The 21,079-nt window shown below is 37.5% G+C and overlaps 8 protein-coding genes across 8 annotated transcripts; 3 read left to right on the top strand and 5 right to left on the bottom strand.

Annotated features, from left to right (window-relative positions):
• Window positions 1-112: 112 nt before the first annotated feature.
• Window positions 113-1,428, bottom strand: MONOS_8950 (uncharacterized protein; the record flags this gene model as incomplete). The annotated part of the gene is made up of 1 exon (XM_067879403.1): window positions 113-1,428. One exon carries the CDS (start codon window positions 1,426-1,428, stop codon window positions 367-369), a length of 1,062 nt encoding a protein of 353 aa, XP_067727578.1. The 3' UTR covers window positions 113-366.
• Window positions 1,429-1,599: 171 nt separating this feature from the next.
• Window positions 1,600-2,055, bottom strand: MONOS_8951 (uncharacterized protein; the record flags this gene model as incomplete). The annotated part of the gene is made up of 1 exon (XM_067879404.1): window positions 1,600-2,055. One exon carries the CDS (start codon window positions 2,053-2,055, stop codon window positions 1,600-1,602), a length of 456 nt encoding a protein of 151 aa, XP_067727577.1.
• Window positions 2,056-2,616: 561 nt separating this feature from the next.
• On the bottom strand, window positions 2,617-4,813 carry MONOS_8952 (uncharacterized protein; the record flags this gene model as incomplete). The annotated part of the gene is made up of 2 exons (XM_067879405.1): window positions 2,617-4,629; window positions 4,676-4,813. The coding sequence occupies 2 exons, from the start codon at window positions 4,811-4,813 to the stop codon at window positions 2,617-2,619; spliced, it is 2,151 nt and encodes a 716-aa protein (XP_067727576.1).
• Window positions 4,814-4,929: 116 nt separating this feature from the next.
• MONOS_8953 (uncharacterized protein) lies at window positions 4,930-5,991 on the bottom strand (the record flags this gene model as incomplete). Its single annotated transcript, XM_067879406.1, has 1 exon — window positions 4,930-5,991. The coding sequence occupies one exon, from the start codon at window positions 5,989-5,991 to the stop codon at window positions 4,930-4,932; it is 1,062 nt and encodes a 353-aa protein (XP_067727575.1).
• A 1,319-nt stretch (window positions 5,992-7,310) lies between these two features.
• On the top strand, window positions 7,311-8,416 carry MONOS_8954 (uncharacterized protein; the record flags this gene model as incomplete). The annotated part of the gene is made up of 2 exons (XM_067879407.1): window positions 7,311-7,749; window positions 7,875-8,416. 2 exons carry the CDS (start codon window positions 7,311-7,313, stop codon window positions 8,414-8,416), a joined length of 981 nt encoding a protein of 326 aa, XP_067727574.1.
• A 234-nt stretch (window positions 8,417-8,650) lies between these two features.
• On the top strand, window positions 8,651-9,642 carry MONOS_8955 (uncharacterized protein; the record flags this gene model as incomplete). The annotated part of the gene is made up of 3 exons (XM_067879408.1): window positions 8,651-8,753; window positions 8,991-9,209; window positions 9,341-9,642. The coding sequence occupies 3 exons, from the start codon at window positions 8,651-8,653 to the stop codon at window positions 9,640-9,642; spliced, it is 624 nt and encodes a 207-aa protein (XP_067727573.1).
• Window positions 9,643-12,100: 2,458 nt separating this feature from the next.
• On the top strand, window positions 12,101-12,349 carry MONOS_17578 (uncharacterized protein; the record flags this gene model as incomplete). Its single annotated transcript, XM_067870511.1, has 1 exon — window positions 12,101-12,349. One exon carries the CDS (start codon window positions 12,101-12,103, stop codon window positions 12,347-12,349), a length of 249 nt encoding a protein of 82 aa, XP_067727572.1.
• Window positions 12,350-17,603: 5,254 nt separating this feature from the next.
• MONOS_8956 (uncharacterized protein) lies at window positions 17,604-19,169 on the bottom strand (the record flags this gene model as incomplete). The annotated part of the gene is made up of 1 exon (XM_067879409.1): window positions 17,604-19,169. The coding sequence occupies one exon, from the start codon at window positions 19,167-19,169 to the stop codon at window positions 17,853-17,855; it is 1,317 nt and encodes a 438-aa protein (XP_067727571.1). The 3' UTR covers window positions 17,604-17,852.
• Window positions 19,170-21,079: the final 1,910 nt, after the last annotated feature.

Genomic DNA, 21,079 nt, shown 5'->3' with positions numbered 1-21,079 from the left:
GTTCATTATTTTTGTAAAATATGGGTGATTATTTTTGAAATCATATTTTTTCAGACAAAAATTTCGATGCAAAAATATTTCTTCAATATCTATGAAAAAAATTGAAAAGTGAAAAGGCAAAAAGAACATGTTTTAATCTTTGATTCTGAAAAACCACTTGTTTTTAAAAAAATATTTATCATTCTTATTCTCTTTTGAATAAAAATTTTTATATCAAAAAACTGGCAATCTTTGTTATTATCAACACCCCGAAAAAAAATATGTTTTCAAAAATAATCACCCATATGTTCTTTTTCATCCATCATTCCTCTGACTTAATTCAACATCATCGTATTCTTCTTCGGATTGTTGTTCTATTCCATTCGTTTATTGAATTACGTTTCTTTCATTTACTTCTTTGCTGTTCATCTGTTCGTCCTCCTCGCTAACCACCCTTTCTTCCTCCACAACCTCCGGAATCATCGAGTTATATAATCCGCCGATTATAACCTTTTCTTCATGCTTCTCAGACACATTCATCCAATCTTCATTCTGTTTCGCTTTTGTTTTCTTCCTTTTCTTCTTCTGCAAATTCGCAATCTGCTGCATAATATTGATTATTTCCTCGTCTTCATTAAAAGGGAGTTGTTCCTTGCTCTTCATTCTCCACCTGCTTTCGCAATCTTCGACTCTTCTCGCGCTCTGAAGCGTGCTTTCAATTCCATCTGGTAGCGAATTCTCTTCTGTCGCATCGTGTGTAATGCTAAGATCTTCATAGTATGCTGAGAAATGAGGATAAAACATTGCAGAAGAGCTGGAACTGCTTGGACTGAAAATTGAGTGAAGGCTTTTCTCAGCTTCGCAACTGATTTCACTGGGCTGTGGGAAGCTCTGAATATCTCGAACGATTCTTGCCTCCTCTAAAGATTGTGATAAAAGACTGGATATGCCAAGTCCTGTTGCATTTTCACTGCAAGGCAATCGATTAAGAATGCTGCTGAACTGAGGAGATGCTTCAGAAAAAATGCAAGGTGATGATAAGCACGAGGAAGTTGGTATTCCTGAGGCACACGAGGCTGGTGAAGAGGTGGAAGCAGTGGTTGGAGTTGATGTTGATACAGACGATATCGCTGTATTAACTTTCGGAGATGAAAGCGCTCCAAAAATTGGAGAGCGCCGATTGTTGGAAGACGAAGTTGCAGCAGGAGAAGAGGAAGAGGAAGAGGAAGAAGTATTTGACGAATCAAAATGAGAAAAGCAGGGCGCATGATGACGAACAATGGGAGTTGAAGGCTGAGGAGCACAGATCCGAAGAAAATGAGGAGAAAGCAAGTGAAGAGGGCACCCTTCTGACAATGGAGCTTCAGGAAAATGAGGAGCGTTGAATAAGCTAATTTCTGCCTGCATAGGAGTTGCTAATGCCACTGAAACAGATTGGATCATCCTCATTTGCCTTTCGCTGCTGTGTGAATGATGCTGATGACTCAATAAATTAGAAGTTCTTTGCATGTCTGGAAGTTATGAAAGTGTTCTAAGTTGGACAACTTCTTTGCCGTGAGGCTGACAATCAATCGCATTTGCATGTGACAGCTTCTCTGAAAGTGTGGGTGAAAGAATGTGTTAAGGCTCGTTGTCAGCATCATCTAAGTCTGCTTCCAAATTTGACGCTTCTGATTTAAAAGGCAGCTCTTGCTTTATTGGAGAAGCCAACTCCCCATTCGTGCACACAGAATGATCTTCCTGTGTCTGAAGCTGCTTTGATGACTTTGTTGTGATTCCAGCATTTGCCCCGTCAAATGGGCTGTACAGCATCCTCTCCATCTCTGAGTCATAATCATCATCATATCCATCGCTTTCCCCAATTGCACTGCTGCTTATTCGACCATCTCCACAAACTTCCCCATTTTGCATATCTTGTTTGTGAACACTCCATGCTTCCTGTATGTGCTGCCCTTCCTCACCTTCTCCTTCTTCCTCTTCCTCTTCACTTGCTGAAAGATGCGATATTGTGTGCATCTTTGTTATGCTTTGCACAGATGCTCTTCCAGGTGTAAAAGCAGATGATGATTGCTCCATTCATAAGTACTGAGACGTCAGCAACCCTTCAGTCATCGCTTCCACTTCTGTCTCCTGTGCCTCTGTGATTCCAAAAGAACGTTTGAACTTGCACCACAAGCGGTGCATCTATGACGAGTTCGAAGTGCGTGGAGTGGGTGAAGGAGAAGGATGAGTTAAAGATATGAATGTTGGTGACTGCGATGTGCAGGAGTTTGTTGTTGCAGAAGTCAGATAGTTGCTAACAGGAGTGAATGAGGATGGAGAAGAGCGAGAAGGAGTTGAAGAAGAAGAAGAAGAAGCAGATGATAGAATCATCTTTTCAGCGTTATTGTTTGAAGGAGAATTAGAAAATGGATCAGATGACGATGAAGATGAGGCAGATGAAGAAGTTGTTCTATGAATCGAATAAGACGATGCTTCAGGAATGGGAAGCGAGACAGGAGAGTGAGAAAGCATATCTGTGATCTTCAAAGTTGAATGTGATTCTGTTCCTGAATCAACATTTCCAACAGTCAAGTTTTGTTCTTTCTCCAAATTGCGATTTTCATTTAGGGGAGCAAACTTGATGTCCAAGAGTGTTCATTCTCTTTCTGTTGAAGTTTTTCCAGAGGTGTTTGTGGAGGTGGATGCGTCTGACTCCTCTGGCTTGGAATCGAAACGATGAGGAGATTGATTCACAATCTTGGAATTGGCATTCACGTTATTATTGTTTTTGGCACAAGCACTGATTCCAGCAAAAGCTCCTGGAGACAGACTTCCAATACTTCCAAAATGAGGAGATGACAAAGCAGGCGAAGAAGATGGCACAGATTCCTGAAAGGAATTGTTCTCGTTCTGCTGCATTTCCTCTCGTGACGATATCTTCTGCATCCCCAAAAGTGCAAATCCCTTCTGTTGGAAGTCTGCTGGCACATATCTCGAAAACGCAGAGGCAGAAGAAGAGAACACTGAAGGAGAGTGGATAGGAGGGCTTGCTATTTGCATGGGCATTAATGCATTGCATTTCTCTGGCGTCAATCGAATTATCCCGTTTGCTCCCACAGCAAACACATTCGAATTCTTCCCTTTTGCTTCGCTTTCCCCTTTCTGCTCTATTTCCTTGGAGTGGTAGTCTGTCAGAGCAGCAGAAGAAGGCAACCTGGGAAGAGCTGCACCTACACTACCAAAGAGGATGCCTCCAGATGAATCAAAGGAGTTCTGAGGCAGCTTTTTCATCGATGAAAATTGGCACGTGGGATGAAGCAGTGGAGGGCGGTGTTCTGAGCGAGATGACAAATGTTGCTCTCTTTGAGGAGATGATTCGGGTGAACAAGGATGCAGTGAGGGGAACATAGCACTAAGTTGAGCCTCTGAAACAGAATGAATTGGAGGAGAATGGTGTGGGGGAGGCAGAAACCCAGTGGGACTCAGCATGTCTGTCTCATTTCTGCTGAAGTTTTTCCCTTTCAACAATCCACTTGTACCGAAGATGTTTGTACTGTTTGGCAAAAGAACAGGCGATTGTGGTGAAAGTGGAGGAGAGGAATAAGATGTGTTGAACCGGAATATTGAAGGAAGCAGTGACATTTGCGAGCGGGATAATTTCAGCAGTGGAAACTTGCTTTCCTTCAAACGGTCGCGTTTTGGCGACAAAAGTCCATTCAAAAGGGATGATTGCTGTTTGCATTGCTGACAATTTGGACTGTCATTAATGACATTCTGCGAAGATGAATGATTGAAAACAGGAGAAAAACAAGAAGAAGAAGAAGAAGATGATGATGTAGAGAAAGAAGAAGAAGTAGAATAAGAGGAACAAGCATAAGTCGTTAAGAATACTCCTTGCTCTTCATTTTCTCTTTGCTCTAATGTTTTTTTCAACTCAACGTTGAATTCTTTTTCAGGCTCAGAATCAACGCAATACACAAGCTGAGGCGACGAATCAAACTCCTTCTGTGTCGGCTTTCCTCCGCCACTTTCATTCACCCCACATCCGTTCCTCATTGAAAGTGGTGATGGAATTGTTCTGACCACAGACACCTCTGAGTGAGAAGAGAGGAACGTGGTCGATGCATTGTGCATGGCTGGAACAGTCCCTGTGCGAATGAGTGGGTTCTTTGGGTAGTCGAGAATGTGCGTTGTTGCCTTCAGAGGCTTTTCTTCTTCTGAACTCTGCTTTGATCCTTCAGACTCGCTTTCCTCAGTGGCTGGTTGAGTGATTTGGATGACGATGTCCTTCGGGTGGTTGGAGCTTTCTTCGCTTTGAATGAAATTCTCATTGCCTCCAACTTTCTGCACTTGAACCTGAACATTCGTTGAAGCATTCTCATCTTCTCTTCTTTTCAGTTCTTCAAAAAATGATGTTGTTGCTTCTGATGCAAAAGGCGAGGTTGGATTATCTGCTGACAATTCCCAAGACAAAGACGCAGATAAAGGCAGTGCTGAAAGCCTTCCTGTTCCATTTCCATTTCCTTCTTGTGACTGAGTCATTGGAGGAGAAATGGGTGAAAGCTGGTTTCCAGACAGGATAAATACTCCTTCATCTTCCTTCCCCTTCCTCAGCCTCTTATTCACTGCCCAATCGAAGATCTGCATATCAGCAAGTGCTGCCGAATCCTAAGCGTTTGGCGAGAGAGGAGAAAGAGGAAGGTTTCTGTCATACGATCTCGACTTCTTCATTCTGCTGTGCCTGCTCTGTGAAAGAAGCTTGTTTGAGTGTAAACTGCTTCTCAAAGACATCCCATTTAGCATCGCTGGACGAGGCACTTGTCTTGCTCCTCTTTGATGATGATGTTTTCATGTTGCAGATGGTTTCTCAGAGGCAAATGAACAGCTGTGTTGCATTCCAGTCAATGGCTCGCAGACTTCTATTGATTCACCAGTCATTTTGCTTGTGCTTTCGTTTGAATGACTAAACTATACAAGGACCCCATCTGGATTGTCAATAGAGTTCGATTCAACAAATCCATTCGCTTCCTTCTTTTCCAGCTCATTGGATGAAGCAATTCCCATTGCAGACGAAAAACTATTCTGTTTGCATTGCGGAAGCACAGGAAGACTGCTGTATCCAACGAGAGAGGCAGAAGAAGCATCATTCAATCCTGCTCTGTTTGCTGTTTGATCCAATGAAGGAACTTTTTGTATGGGCAAAGAAATTGCTTCTTCTTCTTCAAAAAAGGATGGTTTGGGGATATGAACGGGAACTGTATTTGTACAAGTCGAAACTGCTGAAGAAGAAGGAGGAAGGGAAGAAAAAGATGAAGATGTTGAAGACGCGTTTGAGGACATCTTCTCCTCCAAAAATGGCAAAATGATGTCGAGCATCCTCTGTGCATTCTGCTTCACTCTATCTTCTGCATTTTCCATTTCATTATTGTAATAATCATTTGCATTCATTGTTTTCTCTTCCACAGTACCACTTTCATTATTCCTTTGCTCTGTCTCTTGCTTTTGCATTATGTTTCTTCTATCCATCAAATTCTGTGATAATGCCGTATCTGCAGTGCTTTTTCTCCGATTACTTGGCTCTTCTGAATGCGACGAATCAAATGAATGCAATGAATGTGGAATTGAAGAGACAAAAAAGCCATTTGCCGAACTGTTTTTATGTGAAATTGCTTTCAAATTGCCAAAATCAGAAAATGATTGTTCGAATTGTGAATTTTGCAAAGAAACAATTTGTTGTTGTTGTTGTTGTTGTTGTTGTTTATTGTTTTCGTAATTCTCATTGAATATGTTTTCTTTTTCATTCTCATTCTCTTTCACATCATTATGAATAGCATTTGCTTCTTTGCCTTCAATTTCTTGTTTCTCTTCTTTCTCTTCCCCATTCTGGTTTCTTCCTTTGCTCACATTCTCCCCTTTCATCTGCGCAATCTCTTTCTTCACTGTCTTTTTAAGAAATTCTGCTCTTCGCCCAAATGAATCACCAAAATTGATCAGTCCATCTTCTCTTTGCTCTGAAATCATTCTTTTCATTTGTTTATTTTGCTGTTGTTGTTGTTGTTGTTGATTGAAGACATTTTGTTGATCATGTGGATAAAATTGATTCACTTGATTATCCTGTTGATAATTTTGTTGATGATGCTGTTGCTGCTGCTGATGATGATGATGAGTCGAATTTTGCTTCAATGGATCCACGATTCCTGTGATCTCATCATTTGTCTGCTTTGTTGAATTCTCCAGTTGATTAAATGAATGGTTATTTTTGTCTTTCTCATTTATTTGAATATTTCCTTTTTCAAATCGAATAACCTCATTGTCATTTTTCAAATTTCTCATGCTCATTTCTTTATCTTTCTCATCTTTCACTCTGACTTCACTTGTTTTATGCTTCTCTTTCTCCTTTTCTGCTCTCCCTTGAAAAGGAGGAATTCTAGGAGAAGGCGGATAGTTTCTTTTTCTTGTGTGAAGAATGCGATGAGGAGAGAGAAAAGTTTCATGAGTCATGTCAGATGGGTTTTGTGTGGAAGAAGGGTTGAAGATGTTTAAATGGAAAATGTTAATGGAGAAGGAGGAGGAGGAGATGAAGAGGAAGAAGAAGAGGAAAAAGAAGAAGGAGAGGAGGAGGAGGAAGAAGATGATAATGATAAAAGTGCATAAGCACCTTTATTTTCAAGAAAAACAAACATTCAATTCCTTCTCCTTCATTTGAGGTCACGATCAATGGGTCATCGCCACGATCGGATTGATGAAGAAATCCTCGCTATTCTCGACATTTCCTGGACTTACGCCGTCGACAGAAACAGACGGACTGCCAGGTGGGGTCCAAAGCCAAATGAACGTCCAACCGCAACAACAGCTCCTTTCTCCGCCTTTTATCAACCAGCCTACAGGATCTTCAACACAGCCGTCAGATAGAGAAAAGAGCAAACGAGAAGAAGAAGAAGGCATATACGAAGCTGCAGCATCTGTTTTTGAAGAAATGGGTGATTATTTTTGAAATCATAACTTTTTTCGGTGTGTTATTTATTCAGAATCTGTTTGTCATTGGGTGAAGCTATTGAATTTTAATCCTTTATTTATCACGAATGTTAAGAGAATAAGTGAATCTGCTGAAATTGAGATTAATATTTTTATATTAAGCCTTTTCACTATTCAGTGATCATTTATTTTTATCCAAAGAAAATTTTTGAACAGAAAAATTTGAATGAAATATAATGATTTCAAAAATAATTACCCAAATTTTTGGACAGGATCCATACAAATCCTTACTCTGCATTCAGATTCCAATTTTCTCCGTGGAAACAATTCAGCAGGAATATTCCTTGCACGATTGAAGCACCTTATTTCCTCCAATGCCTCCACCAGCTACAAAATTTAAGAACTGGTTCAACGATGACCTAGATAGCACAGGATATATGCAGGAGATGTGCCTGTGTCAAGCGTTCAAAGCCGTTATGTTTTGCTTAGCCGAAATGGATTCCAACAAGGAGAGTGCACGACAGAGAGCTTCAGATGCACTTGTGCTTAAGGCTAAAGCGTTCCAGGAGTCTAGAAATACCAGAATACAAGGGCGGTTCGGGTTTAAAGCAGCGGAGAAAATGAGAGCGGAAGCGGCGGCTGGACTATTGACATCGAGACAAGAACAGATCTTGAAAGAATCGGAGCTGGAAACTGATATGGCTGGTGCGCGAAGGAGATACAGGATTATTGAAGCTGTGCTTGAGGCACGAAAAGAAAAAAGGGATTTTCCTTCATCCAGCTCAGTTCAGGCTCCGTCAAAAGGAGGAGCAGGTCAGAAGTTTTTTCGTTACGGACACCACTCTTTCTCAGGAAGGAGAAGCTATGGAAGCCGAACAAGAGCAACAGGATGGACAAGTCAGAGTCAGGGTCTTCAAATGAATTGACGAAAACAACAGAGAAAAAGTTGCAGCCAGTTCAGATCATTGGAGGAAGGACGGTGCTGTTCTCAAAGGCAAGGAAAGAGATTGGAGGAGGAGATTTGATCCGAAATGGAGTCCAAGCAATGTGGAAGAGCAGAAGAGAGAGAGAAACTTTCAAAAAAGTCGTTCAGAAATGGAGCCAAGCGAACAAGCGAGGAGCACAGAAGAGCCTTCAAGGATTTGTTGGAGGAACAGACGAGGACAGGAATAGTGGAGGAGATAAAGCAGGAAGAAGTCAAACACAGGAACAACGTATTCCTGATCAAGAAAAAGAACGGAACATGGAGGCAGATCTTAGACTGTCGTCGTTTGAATGCAGCGGTCCTCAGAACGCATTTCAAATGCGACAACGAGAGAACAGTGGAGAGAATATTGCTGGAAGAAGATTGGGCAGTGACGATCGACCTTCATCAGGCATATTATCTTCCCCCAGTTTCAAAGGATCTCAAGCTATGTCTTGCTTTCAGATTTCTCAGAAAAGATTACAGATTCAAATGAACGACTTTCGGATTCGTTGATGCACCCAGAATATTCACACATGAAATGAGGAAAGTGACAAAGGAAATAAGAAGAAGATGGCATGTGCAGTTGGTAGCTTATTTGGACGACCTGCTAATATTGCATCAAAATCAAATGCATTAAAGAAGAATTATGGAAGAGATTGTTCAGTTTTTAGAGTCGTTTGGGTTGCTTGTGAACAAGAATGAATACAACTTATCAATCAGTTGAGAGTTTGTTTCTCTTGGAAACAGATGGAACACGGAAATGATAGAGGTCCAGTTGACGGAAGACAGGAGACTTGCATTGATGAAAGAAGTGGACAAATGGAAAGAGAGAGCAGTGAAAGCCAAGAAGGTGAGAATAAGAGATTTCGCCTCGTTCATTGGAAAACTCAGTGTAATCCTCTTTGTTTCGCAAGACGCTTCCCTATGGCTGCATTCCATGTATCACATCTTATAAAAAAGCTTGCAGTTGAAAGGATGGAACTGCCAGATGAGAATCAACGAATCCAGTATACAGCAGATTCTGCAAAGGAGGAAGATATTGAAATCACGCCCTCAACGTAAGCAAATTCTAGTATTTGTCCCACAGGCAGTGATGACAACAGATGCATCGGAAGCGGCGTGGGGAACTACGCTGTCAATCAACAATCAACAGCTAGACGCACACAATCGACTTCCACAGCAACTTTCGAAACAGTCATCGAATTACAGGGAGTTAATGGCGGTGTAGTTAGCTCTCAACCATTTTGGCCCAGCGCTCTGGAGGAATGGAATCAGTCGACTTCATCTGAGGTCGGACAACACAGCGGTTGTCTTCAATGTAAACAGAAGGAATGCAGGAAAGAACTTGAGACACGTTCTGAGAAAGATATGGAAATGGAAGGAGGAAATGCATATAGAGATGAGAGCTTCACACATCCCAGGCATCGAGAACATAAGGGCAGACGCTGTCAAGACTGGAGAGAGCAGGTGATAACGAAGTGCGAGCAGAAGAGCTGCCAGAGATTCTAAAGATAGCACAGATGACACCGACACTCGATGAGTTTGCAGCAAGTCACAATCACAAGTTGGAGAGATTGTGTGGCATCAACAGTCCGATTGCAGAGGATGGTCTTATGGTTCCATGGAAAGACGAAGTTGTTTTGGCTTACCCTCCTGTGCGTCTGATTGCACGAACGATTCAGAAAGCGAAAAGTGAGAAAGCACAAGTGATCTTACTCCTGCCGAACTGGAGAGGCTAGAACTGGGACGCTCTTTTGAAGTCGATACCACACAGGAACTGAGACTGGAAGCTGGAGAAGGAAGTTTTACAGAAATGCCTTTCAATGCAATTGATGAATGCCAGTCTTCCTGCAGTACGGTTGAGGATCATGTTGTTGAATTCATTCAGCGTGATGGAGAAGAATGGAAGAAACGTTCTATGTGGTAGAAAACTTTCTCAACCGATATTGCAGAGGAGTGCCGCAAGGGAATAGCGGAGACAACGTGGAAAGGATACCTCTTTGGCTTTGCACATTTTGGAAAGCAATGGGAAGAATGTTGCCACAAAGAAATACCAGACAATATATTCGATTGGGCGTCGAATTGCGCCAACGTATTTTTATTATTCAGAAATGGAGGAATGCCGCTTACGTGCCTGCAAATAACAAGAGCTGCAGTTTCTTTTTATTCCAGTCTCGTTTTCAATACGTGCTTAGGTGATATCCCACTCATTAAGATGCTATTCAGAGCGTTCAGAAGAACAAACAGATCAAAGAGAAAAGAAAACAGAGAAATTTGGAACCCACAGACGTTGTTGAAATATTTTGCAGATCAGGGACCGAATGAGACACTGAGCTTTTAGCAACTGACAATAAAGGTGATTGTGTTAACAATGTTATTTTCAGTTTGCAGATTTTCAAAGCAAGAGAGAATCGACATGAGAAATTCAAGGCTTAAAGAAGAAGGAATATATCTTGATATGAGATTGAAGACTTCGGAGACACGCACAGAGATTGCTATTCCGTATTTCTCAGAATTGCCACTTATTTGTCCTGCTTTTCCTTTTTTGACCTGGTGGGAGAGAGTTCAATAAGCCAATACAAACACAAACAGTTTGCTCCTTAATACAAATACCCAGACCTCATTAACAGCAGGAGGGATTCGCAAACTTGCCAAGGAAGCGCTTATCAATTACGGAATACAAGACACATTTACTCCATACCCAATCAATGTAGCTTTGATTTCGGCTTTGGCAATGACAGGTGTTCCTCTAGTGCATATTGCAAAGTTTGCTCGTCTTTCATCACAAACAAACACATTGTTGAAACATTTCTTTTTCTCAGATTGAGCCTCATCAATGGGCAGGGTGATTGCTTCATCACCAGAAAGTTCGATAACGCAGGAACAATATACTGAAAAAGACGAACAGAGAGGAAGGAAAGAAAGCCAGAACAATGATAAAAAGAAGAATACAATTGTGAGAAAGCTGTATTACATAGAAAAAGAAAGGGCAGAAACCAATTGAAAGAAGACTCCCAAGTGATAATGTCTTCGAAGATTGAAGAACCAAAGGAAGATGAAAAAGAGGATACAGAATATGGGTGATTTTTTTTGATATCATAAAAAAAGATCAAAAATCGATAAAATAAAATCAATAGTGGTATTTATTGATCAAAGAGGAAAATTGATTTTTTTACAAGTATTAAGCTTATATTTCTGTAATATGTATTTGTTTAATTATTATATGCAAAAAAACAAACCTTTTTTATATTATGAGTGAAAAACAAATTATTGATCAAGTTTGATAAAAATAAACCAAAAATTAATAAAGTTAATCCAACAAATTCATCAGAAAGATAAAATAAAAGTTCTTAACATGTAAAACAGAGGTTATAAAAGAAAAAATATTGAAAGATCTGGAAAATATTGCAAATTTTTCGAAAATTAAAATATTCTGTAAAAATAAATGAATTTTCTTTTTCTTCATTTGAAATGAAGTCACCAAGTTTTCAAAACAACCATATAGCTCAACGGCTTCATCAAACGTTAAACGAAATCGTGGATTATCAAATTACACTATAGACAATATCTGACTTTATCTTAGAATCTCTTTCTCCTTTTCAGATCCACAGATTAAACAACTTCATTCTATATCCTTCGCTCTTCTTCCTTCCCTTTCCATTCTTCCTCGTTCAAATCTTCTTTCAAAAACGACTCTGATGTTGTAGGATTCTCCTTTCAGCACTTTTTCATAATTCTTATCACTGCGATCCTCGATAACTCCAGCAGCTCCCGCAAATCTCCTCTTTAAACACGTTTTTCTTTTCACAAAGTTTAGCCTGTTCTGAGTGAACGAGAAAGTGGGTGAATGAGAAAGACGCAGAAGATATATGTGTTTTGTGTTCGAGTCTCGTCTCGCTTCTGAGAAAGAGCCATTATTCTCCTCATGAGAAGCATCACACAAAAGAATAATTCTATTGTTGGGAACGAAAGAACTGAAGTATTCAGCAATTGAAATGTTGGGTAGTTTATATTACTGGATGGATTCTTTGCTAATATGGCGTATGGAATATGTTCATTTCATTGAATAATTGTTTTGCGAATTGCAAAATGAAAAATGCGAGAGTGTGCACAAAGCGATTGGGCTTAAAAAGAAGGTGCTGGACATTAGGTGGAAAAAATTGTATGTGCTGATTTATCGGTGTATTGGTGATCTTGATGGCTAAAGATGAAGGAAGAAGTGGGAAGGTTGTTGAGAAAGAAGAAGAGAAAGGAATGATTGGAGAGAGCATGGGAGTTGGAATGGTGATAATTGGACCCAGAATTGAGGTGACATTGTCGGAGAAGAGCAAAATAAAAAAAGCAATGAAGAAAGTGTTTGGGAAAGGAGGAAGTGTAAATTTGGTTGATTGCTTGAATATAGAAGAATATCAGCTTTCATCAGATCTTTTTCTGGATGCAGTGTAAAAATTGGGAAGAATGTGTTTGTGAAGAGCTAGAATAGTGTGAATATTGTGAATGAAGATCGTTTGGCATTTGATTTTACAGAAAAAAGCTATTTCCAATTCAAATAAGACAAAACGACGATTTCTTCAACGGCTGAAGAAGAAAAGACTGTTGATTTATACAAACTCCTTGGCTCTTCCACAACAATTCCTCTGTCTTTCAAGTATTCTTCTTTTTTCTTTTAAATCCATTCTCTCTTCTTCATTTTCACTCCAGAATCAAAACCGTGTTTCTTTGCGTCTTCTTAACAAGCGCTGGCCCAGCTTCAGCTCAATGTTTCGCTTCCTTTCCATTTGCTTCATCTTCTTGTAAATAAAGAATTCATTGTTTTTCCCAGCTTTCATAAAGCTTCTGTATCTTTCTCTTCATACACTACCATAACATCACCACAAACAGGAAAATAATCTCTCATCAAAAGCTCGGATTCCTTTCACTTTTCTGTATCTTTGCAAGCTCGTCCACTCGCCTAACTTCTATTAACTCCACCGCTAACTATCTTCCTCTTCTTCTTAAAAAAATGCTCACTTCTTTTCTTGCATCATCCACTTTTCTATTTTTTCTTTTGTTTTCTATCAATCTTTCAGTCTTTGAGTTAATTGCGTTTCTCGTCGCAAATTCTGTTTCAACGCGTTCAAATTTTACAAATGCAGCTTCCTCTCCCCTTCTTGAAAATCCTTCCTTTTCTTTCTCATTTTTATCAAACTCGTCTTATTCTTCTTACACAAACTGAAAGCTCTTCCAAAGTTCCTGCTCTAACAACTCAATCGTCAAAATCTACATTGAATTTGACACAACCCTCATTCTTTTTTCGTTAATGCTATTTTTCCCCCCTTTTCATCACCTTCTTTCTCTTTCTCTTGCTTATCTTTTTCTTTCATTTTGGCTTCACCCCCATTTCACCCTCTCTCCATCATCCCTCTCATCTCTCCCTATGGCAACAATTTCTTTTGCTTCACAAGCCACTCACTTTGATGATGACAACTGATATCCTTCCGCTCTTCTTCCAAACCTTCTATCTTCTCTTTCTCTTCCTTCGGCTCTCGGCATCAGCAGCAATAAAACAATGGCATGCCCAGTTCTTCTCTCCCTTGTGGAGTTTGACATGTACTGAATATTTTATCATTTCGCTCCTTTTTCAACTGCTCTGGCCCATGTTCGTTCTCAAAGCAGTTTGGGCAGCACTTCTCTACTCCTCCTGAGTTGTGGACAAGTTCTGTTCGTTTGCTTGCTACGTTGGTACCGACAATCAGAGAGAATTCAGATTATGAAAGAAGTTGAGGGTTTGTAGAAGAAGAAGAAGAGGTGCATGCAGAAGATAAAAAAGATGGAGAAGAATAAAATGAAGGGAATGAAAGAGAATGCTTCAATTGTTGAGGTATTGATTTCACCCTCTTTCAAATACAATTCTGAAAGCTGAAAGCTTTACTTGAGATTGAGAATGGGGTTTGGCGACTAAGATATGGCTGCTCAACAATACTCGCTGGATTGCATTGAGCTGTGTCTGTGCTGTCCTGCGTCCTTTTTGAGCCAGGAGCTGCATGTGTTCTTCGGCTGTGAGCATCACGAATGATTGCAAGATCGGTGCTGCTTAGCATTGATGATGAGGCAATCTATGGAGTCAGCTGCGAAGGTGAGTGCAGGATAGAATGGAGTAGAGACATAGTGCTTTGATGACCTTTTGCGTGAGGACTAGCTCAACATGAACACCATTTTATCTTCATCTTTTTTTTGATCTCCTTCGTTGGATTCACCAATTCTTCATCTTCCTCATCTTTCTCTTCTCCTTCCTCTTTCCTCTTTTTCTATTGCCGTCTTTGCATGTCTTGTATCGAATGCGTTAATTTGCGATGTGCAAAACTCACCATTCTCATTCGTCCTCTTCTTTGTCTTGGATCTTCATGCTGCTTCCCTTTCCTCAGCTCCGCGCTCAATTTGCTTCTGAAATCAACATTCTTTGCCTCTTCCATTTGAACTTGAACTCCTCTCTCTTTGCTCCTTGGCAGTATCGCAAAGCGAGAGCATGAGTGCGATATTGCTGTCAGCTCCTTCCCTCCCACTACCATTTCTCTTTCTATGCCCATTCAGCTTATTCTGCACAGCCGGCGCAAGGATTTCGTTCGAAACGCTGAAGCAAAGCTGGATGCACTGCAACGGAAAAGGAAAGCTGTTCAAATTCCCATCCTGCGAAGTTACGAAATGCATTGACAGTGAGGATGATACTGTTGGGAGTAGGAAAATTGAATGAAATAATTTTTGGAAGGTGCAATCAAGCCGCGGATTGAACAGCTCACATGCATCTGAAGGTCGATGGTCTGTTCTGATACGAAGTGAAAAGAAATGTCACAGAAGAAGAAGGCGAAAAATAAGAAGAAGGCGAAAAATAAGAAGAAGGCGAGAGTATTGAGAAATGTGAAATCAGTCGAATGATATTTTTAGCGAAGATTTCTTGACTTCATATGACGTTATTGAATGAATGTGATATCACATTTGACTCGTCAACTTTGCAAGAGACAATAATCCAAATTGCAAATATTATGGCTGAAGTTATGTTATTAATCAAAAAAGCTTGATTCCTTCAAAGTCGATTCACTTTCTTTTTGCGATTTCCTTGTTTTTCCCCTCAGAAATTGATAATGATAAAACTTTCAATTTCCATTCCATTTCCCTCTTCCGCTCAGCTCACAAAATCATCAGAAAATATCAATCCCTTCCTTTTCTTCATCTTTCCCTGTCTCTTCCATAAAATATTCTTCTCCTCTCATAAAAAATACCCTTCTTTCAAGCCTTTCAACATTTCTCAATTTTCCTCTTCTTTCAAGCTTTAACCCTCTTTTCTTTCTTTTCAAAATCCATTTCTCCAATTTGTCTCAAATATCTTCCTCACCATCCTCAGTCACTTCTCTACATATTATCTACATTATCTTCTCCAAATCTCCACCTGTTCCTTCCCCATCCCTTTGACTCAGAATTTCTTCCATTCAATAACCTCTCTCGAAATATTAACATTCAAAAGAACACTCAACTCTCACCCACTGCCACAAATAATCCTCTTCCGTCTCTTCACTGCACCATATCCCTCATGTGCCTGGCGTTGGTGAGATAAACATCAAATATTGATTTGGGTGGTTGAGAATATTATTAAAGGAGATGATCATAACAAAAATAGAAAAAACACCTCTGCACATCTACTGCAACGTGTGCGGGGTGAGAAGACACTTCAGTGAAATGCACGATGTATTTTGTGGAGATGCATTTCTTGTTGTGTTCAACCATTCTGAGGCTGAAATGAAGAGATTGATTTTTTGAATGATGATGGCTGTGGAAATGAGTGTGCTTGGCAAAAAACAGTCGAAGTTCAGTTTGTTCTTTATTTATTTTTCTTTATATGAATATTTATCTGTTGAATGTTTTTGTGTTGTTTTCAGGGCAGGATGCGAAAAAGAATGAAAATGAATGAAAGCGGGATATCTCGTTGTGCAGGGTGGCTATTGAGTTGGGAGAGCGAATTCATATGGAAAGTGCCCAGGATGAAGGGATTGGGAAGGGAATTGGAGATATTATTGTATGAGGAAAAACAATCTGTTTAAAGTCGAGAAAAATGGATATAAAACAGAAAACACAATATTACATATTTCAGAATAGCAAGTAATCGAACCACGTATAGGAGAATTGATTTATAAAAAGGTTGGTTGGGGAATCAGATGATGAAACACTTGAAAATTGATTGTTTTCATTAAATATTTATCGATTTCAACTTATCTTATTTTATTCTTTTTCAATAGCATCATTAATTTAACTTTAAAAAAAGATATTGATTTATAAAATAAAGATAATCATTGTGGTAATGTTATGTTAAAGATTGAACTTGTATTTTGAACTGTTTATTGAAATTTTGATATTTTTTGAAAAAATATTTTTTTAACAAATTTTGAAATAAAATCAATTGGAAACTAATTTATATCAACTAATAAATAATAATAATAATTTAATCAATATATTTGTTAGAACATCGTTTTCATTTTTCTAATTAACAAATTCCTTAATTAAATTTGATTTTGATCAAACGTCGGAATTTTTTATGATATCAAAAAAAATCACCCATATGACAAAAGGTTTATTATCAGAACAATAGCTCAATCAAAGAAAGAAGAAATTCAGAAGGAATGGAAAGCGTCAAAAGCTATTGCCATGATGGTATCAGACACCCTCAACTCACAATTGATCTCAAATAAATGAAAAGGAATCGAAAATCGTTTTTCTTGGAAATAAAAGTGCTTATTCGCTTTTTTTCGTTTGTTAATCAATAATGTGCAATCTATCTATATTATGAACCTTCATTGTTGAATGTTATAAATCATACTCAAAATAACTGATTTGGCAATAAAAATGTGTTTGTGTGCTAACTTATCTTTCATTTATCTTCAAAAAAGAGATTCTTCTTTCGTTTTGACAGTTTTGTTGATTTTTAACACCAAAAAAGTGTCTTATTAAATTCATCAATTTTTTAAAATTCAAACCTCCTTTGTTTCATATGCAGTCTGAATCCTTTTTGTTCTTGTTTCTTTGAGAGCTTTGATCAAAAAAAGTGATATTTGTAAGTATTCAAGTTTGTTAAGTTTCGAACTTTCAATGAAAGATGAATTGAATATTATTTCTTTTTTTGACAACGTTCATATTTGCAATAATTCCGATTAATTTTTATTTCTTTCATTTTGATATTAATTGAAAAATCCAATTGTTGTGGAAATGGTTGCAATAGCTCGACTTTGAATAAATGAATATACTTATATTTTTTGGTTTTTTCTTGAGAGATTATTTGAAAATTTTCTTGACTGATAGGTGGTTTGATTTGATGATAATGCAAGTTCAACATGGTGAAATTTTTTTGAATTCTTCTGTGATTGTGTCAAATGTTTTGAATTGAAAGTTGATGAATCCATACAAAATATGCATGAATTGAAGGTGAAGATAAGATAAATACCACAATGTTTTAAGGAAATCTGAAGTCTGATGAAACAGAGCTTATGATTGAACAGCCCAGACAATATATCATTCATTTCCAAGCAAATGAGATTCTCAACCATTTGAATGATATTCCTTCTCTAAAGCAAAATTGAATAATAGCAGAAATTTATTTTGAAAAAAAAATGATGACAAAATGAAACCATCAGAATTTCGTTTTTATAAATGATCAGCCATTTTCCATCTTGTTTTTCATTTTCATTGCCCAATATAAGTTCTTTTTTAAATCAAGTGATGTGGGCTTTTGGATGGAATACATTATTGAATTGGAGAACAGATCAAAAAGAAAACAAAAAAGAGAACCCATTTGCAAAAATGAGTTAAAGATGACCACAAATGGAAATTCAAAATCAAAAATCCGACTATTATCAAGCATGACGAATAATTGAATCATGTCTTTTCAACTTTCTCAACTGCTAATCTCCTCTTCTTATTGTTTTTCCTAGCCGCTTTTTGATTTCCTTTTCCTGACAACGATAATTACAACAACCACAACAACGGCAACAACAACGACTACTATTGGCGCCACAATCGCAACAATTGTCCCTGTTTTTTTCTTTTGAACTTCTTCTTTTTGTTTTTCTTGCCTCACTTTAATATACTTTTCGTACACATCCACTGGATCTGAATCTTCGTCTTTTGCTACCATAATCCATCCAGCAGCTGATTCGTCGTAATCGTTTGCAAACTCAAAAGAGTCTTCCTGTTCACAAAATTCCTCAATATCTGGCGCCCTTATGAATATTGATCTTGAAGTTGAATTAACTGTATTTGTGCCGTCAATATCCAAATTGTTTGCAGCTGGAAGCTTCAGATAAGATTTTGTTTGTGACATATAAATGAGCATTGCACCTACAAGTCCATTACGTGTGGTGCATGACTTGAAAGTGCATTTTCTTGTCCTTCCAATTGACAATGTTGCTCCAACAGAACCTAAATTAATGTTTAAACCAGCGGTACCGCTTCTTTCTGTATTCACTTCCTGAATATTCAATCCCTCAATGGAAAATTTACCAATTGCATCTGCACTATCACTAACACTTATAGAAGATCCGTAAAGAACGTTGACTTTGTTGATCTCCACTTCATTCAATGTCACTTCCTCTGCTCCATCAAAAATAAATAAAGCATTCGAAAATGTCACGAATGATGTTTCATCTGTGCATTTCACTGAATTCATTATGACTTTTCCACCATTCGCTTCAACAAGAGACTGTGCCACAGGACTGTTTCCATCAACATTTGATGTTATTCCTCCTTGTGATGTTGCTCCAATCCTGACAAATTGACAGTTGCTTATTCCCAAGGAATCTGTTCTTGAATAGATTAATATGTCCCAATAATGTTCTATTGTTGAGAATTGGAAGGCCAAATATTTGAATTCAACTGTGTAATAGCATGCGAATAGAGCTGTTGATGAATTTGATGATGGAACAGTTGCATTACAATCAATTGCAACTTCTGTGTTTCCATCTCCTTTTTCGTTGACACCTTCAATGGTTATTCCTTGAGTCTTTGTCAACAACATTGCCTCTGCTGTCAGAGGAGTCGCATCATGAACAACAAAGATTTTGTTTGACTTGTCATTTACCAATAGGAAATAAGCATCTCTTAATGATTTCTTTTCCTGACCGATCGCAGTACCGTTGTTGCTATCATCTCCGCTTTGCTTAACGTAAACTTCTGTAAATGTTCCATTATTCACTTCATGTGATCTTGCAAATGAAGCAGACAGGAGACAAGCAAAAACAAAAAGCATTTTGTTTGATGTTCACTTTTCTGAATCACAACAGATCAACAAATCCTTTATACATATGAAAACCTTATCCAAAATGTGGTTTGAATAAAATTGAAGAATATTTGAATAATGAGAAAAATTCACAAATAGATAATGAGATGTCAGTGTTAATGATTCTTTCTAATTGAATGAAAGGAACCAGTAATAATAGAAAAGTCAAAATAAGCGCCCAAAACATTTCTTTATTTCTTTTTTCTTTTCATAAACAAAAGTTACAATCACTGAGTTGTGTGAAAATCATTGACAAAAAAATGATGTTTTGTACATAATTATTCTTATAAAAAATATTATATTCTGAATTTTCCACTTTTGGCATCCCTAAAAAAGAAGAATTTTTTCATAATAATTCAATTGCTTGCAATTCAATCATGAACATTGTTAGGAATGGATTTGTGAATACAGTTTTAAATATGTTGTTTGAGAAAAGTGTTCATTTTTTGCAACCAATGAATATTTAACAAACTTTTTCATGCATTACTGAAATAGAAGAGTGTTTTAATAAAAACTGATTATCTACAATAGATCATATTTTGGAAGAAAGATTAACATTTATTTGCTGTTCAAAAAGAAATGTTGAAGTTGAAAAAACGAAAGAAGATTTGAAATTTTTTTTTTGAGAAGAAAAAAGACTTTGCTTAACAACAAATTCATTTTTTGTTTTTCTCACCAATGAAAACAATAATTCTTTTGAAGCGATAATATCATTAACATTTGGATTCCTGTTTAAATCAAGTTTTTTTTATCATTAAATGAGCATTTGACAATAGAAGGAAAATCAACCATCAATTTTGTTTTTCATCCACAGACTAGATAATTTTGATTCCAATAACGAAACATGGAAAATGCATGTTTTCCATTAATAAAATCCTGAATGTCTTCAATTTATCTTTGTTCATTCTCTGATGTAAAATGATTTCGACAAGTTCTGTTAATTGATATTGTTATTATTTTTTTTGATTCTTCTATTTTTCTTTCTCATTTCCAAATTAAATAGATGAGCTCACTTCTATTTCGTTGATGCAAATTCCATATAAATCGAAAGATATTATTAAATATCACATTTCACAATATTTATCTTCTTCTTCCTTTGTTTTTTGGTATGAAACAACATGCTTCTCATACCTGAAAATGAATCCACTGAAGAACATAAATCCAAACACTCTTGTTTCTTCCTCTGTTGATTGAAATTCATTTGTTTTGAGATACTCCTTCTTCAGCGATTTGTTGTATCAAAACAGGGCAATTTTTTTGCATCAGGAAGTTGAAAAAACCTACAGATTATTCTTTGTGTTTTCAGAAATATATCTGCAAATTATGACAAAAAAATCAATTGTCAAATGTGAAATAAGAACAATTTGCCGACTTTTGAGAGACACTTCGTATATTCAAGCATCACAGGATTTGAAAAAGGGATCTCAAGTGGATTCTTTTTATCTCATGAAAATGTCTGCAAAAACGAAACAACACACTTTGAAAAGAGGCAAACAATTGTTATCAGAAAATAAATGATTACAATAAATAATTAATCCTTTTCACTTTGCGAGTGGACAGATTGCAATTCAGAACAAGAAGTTGTTCTTTTTGTTAATGATTTATTCATGACGATTCTGACTTTGAAAAATTGTTCTATTGGAATAAGCAATGACACTTCAATAAAACGTGGAGAATGAATGCATTGAAAACAACCGAATGTGCTGTTCATCATTCTTCATTCATCCAATACTTAACAAAACGAGAATTCATTTGGAGTTTGAAGAGAAATTAAATATTTAATAATTGTTGTTCAACTGATATTCAATGATAACATTTCTTTTTGTTCTTCGGGGAATATTTGTGGACAGTTTACATGTGTCCAACAATGACAAAAAAGG

This window comes from Monocercomonoides exilis (genome assembly GCF_001643675.1).
Source record: "Monocercomonoides exilis strain PA203 chromosome Unknown scaffold22-1379369, whole genome shotgun sequence".
In the NCBI taxonomy this organism is placed as follows: Eukaryota; Preaxostyla; order Oxymonadida; family Polymastigidae; genus Monocercomonoides; species Monocercomonoides exilis.
This window is presented reverse-complemented; position numbering and strand designations above follow the sequence as displayed.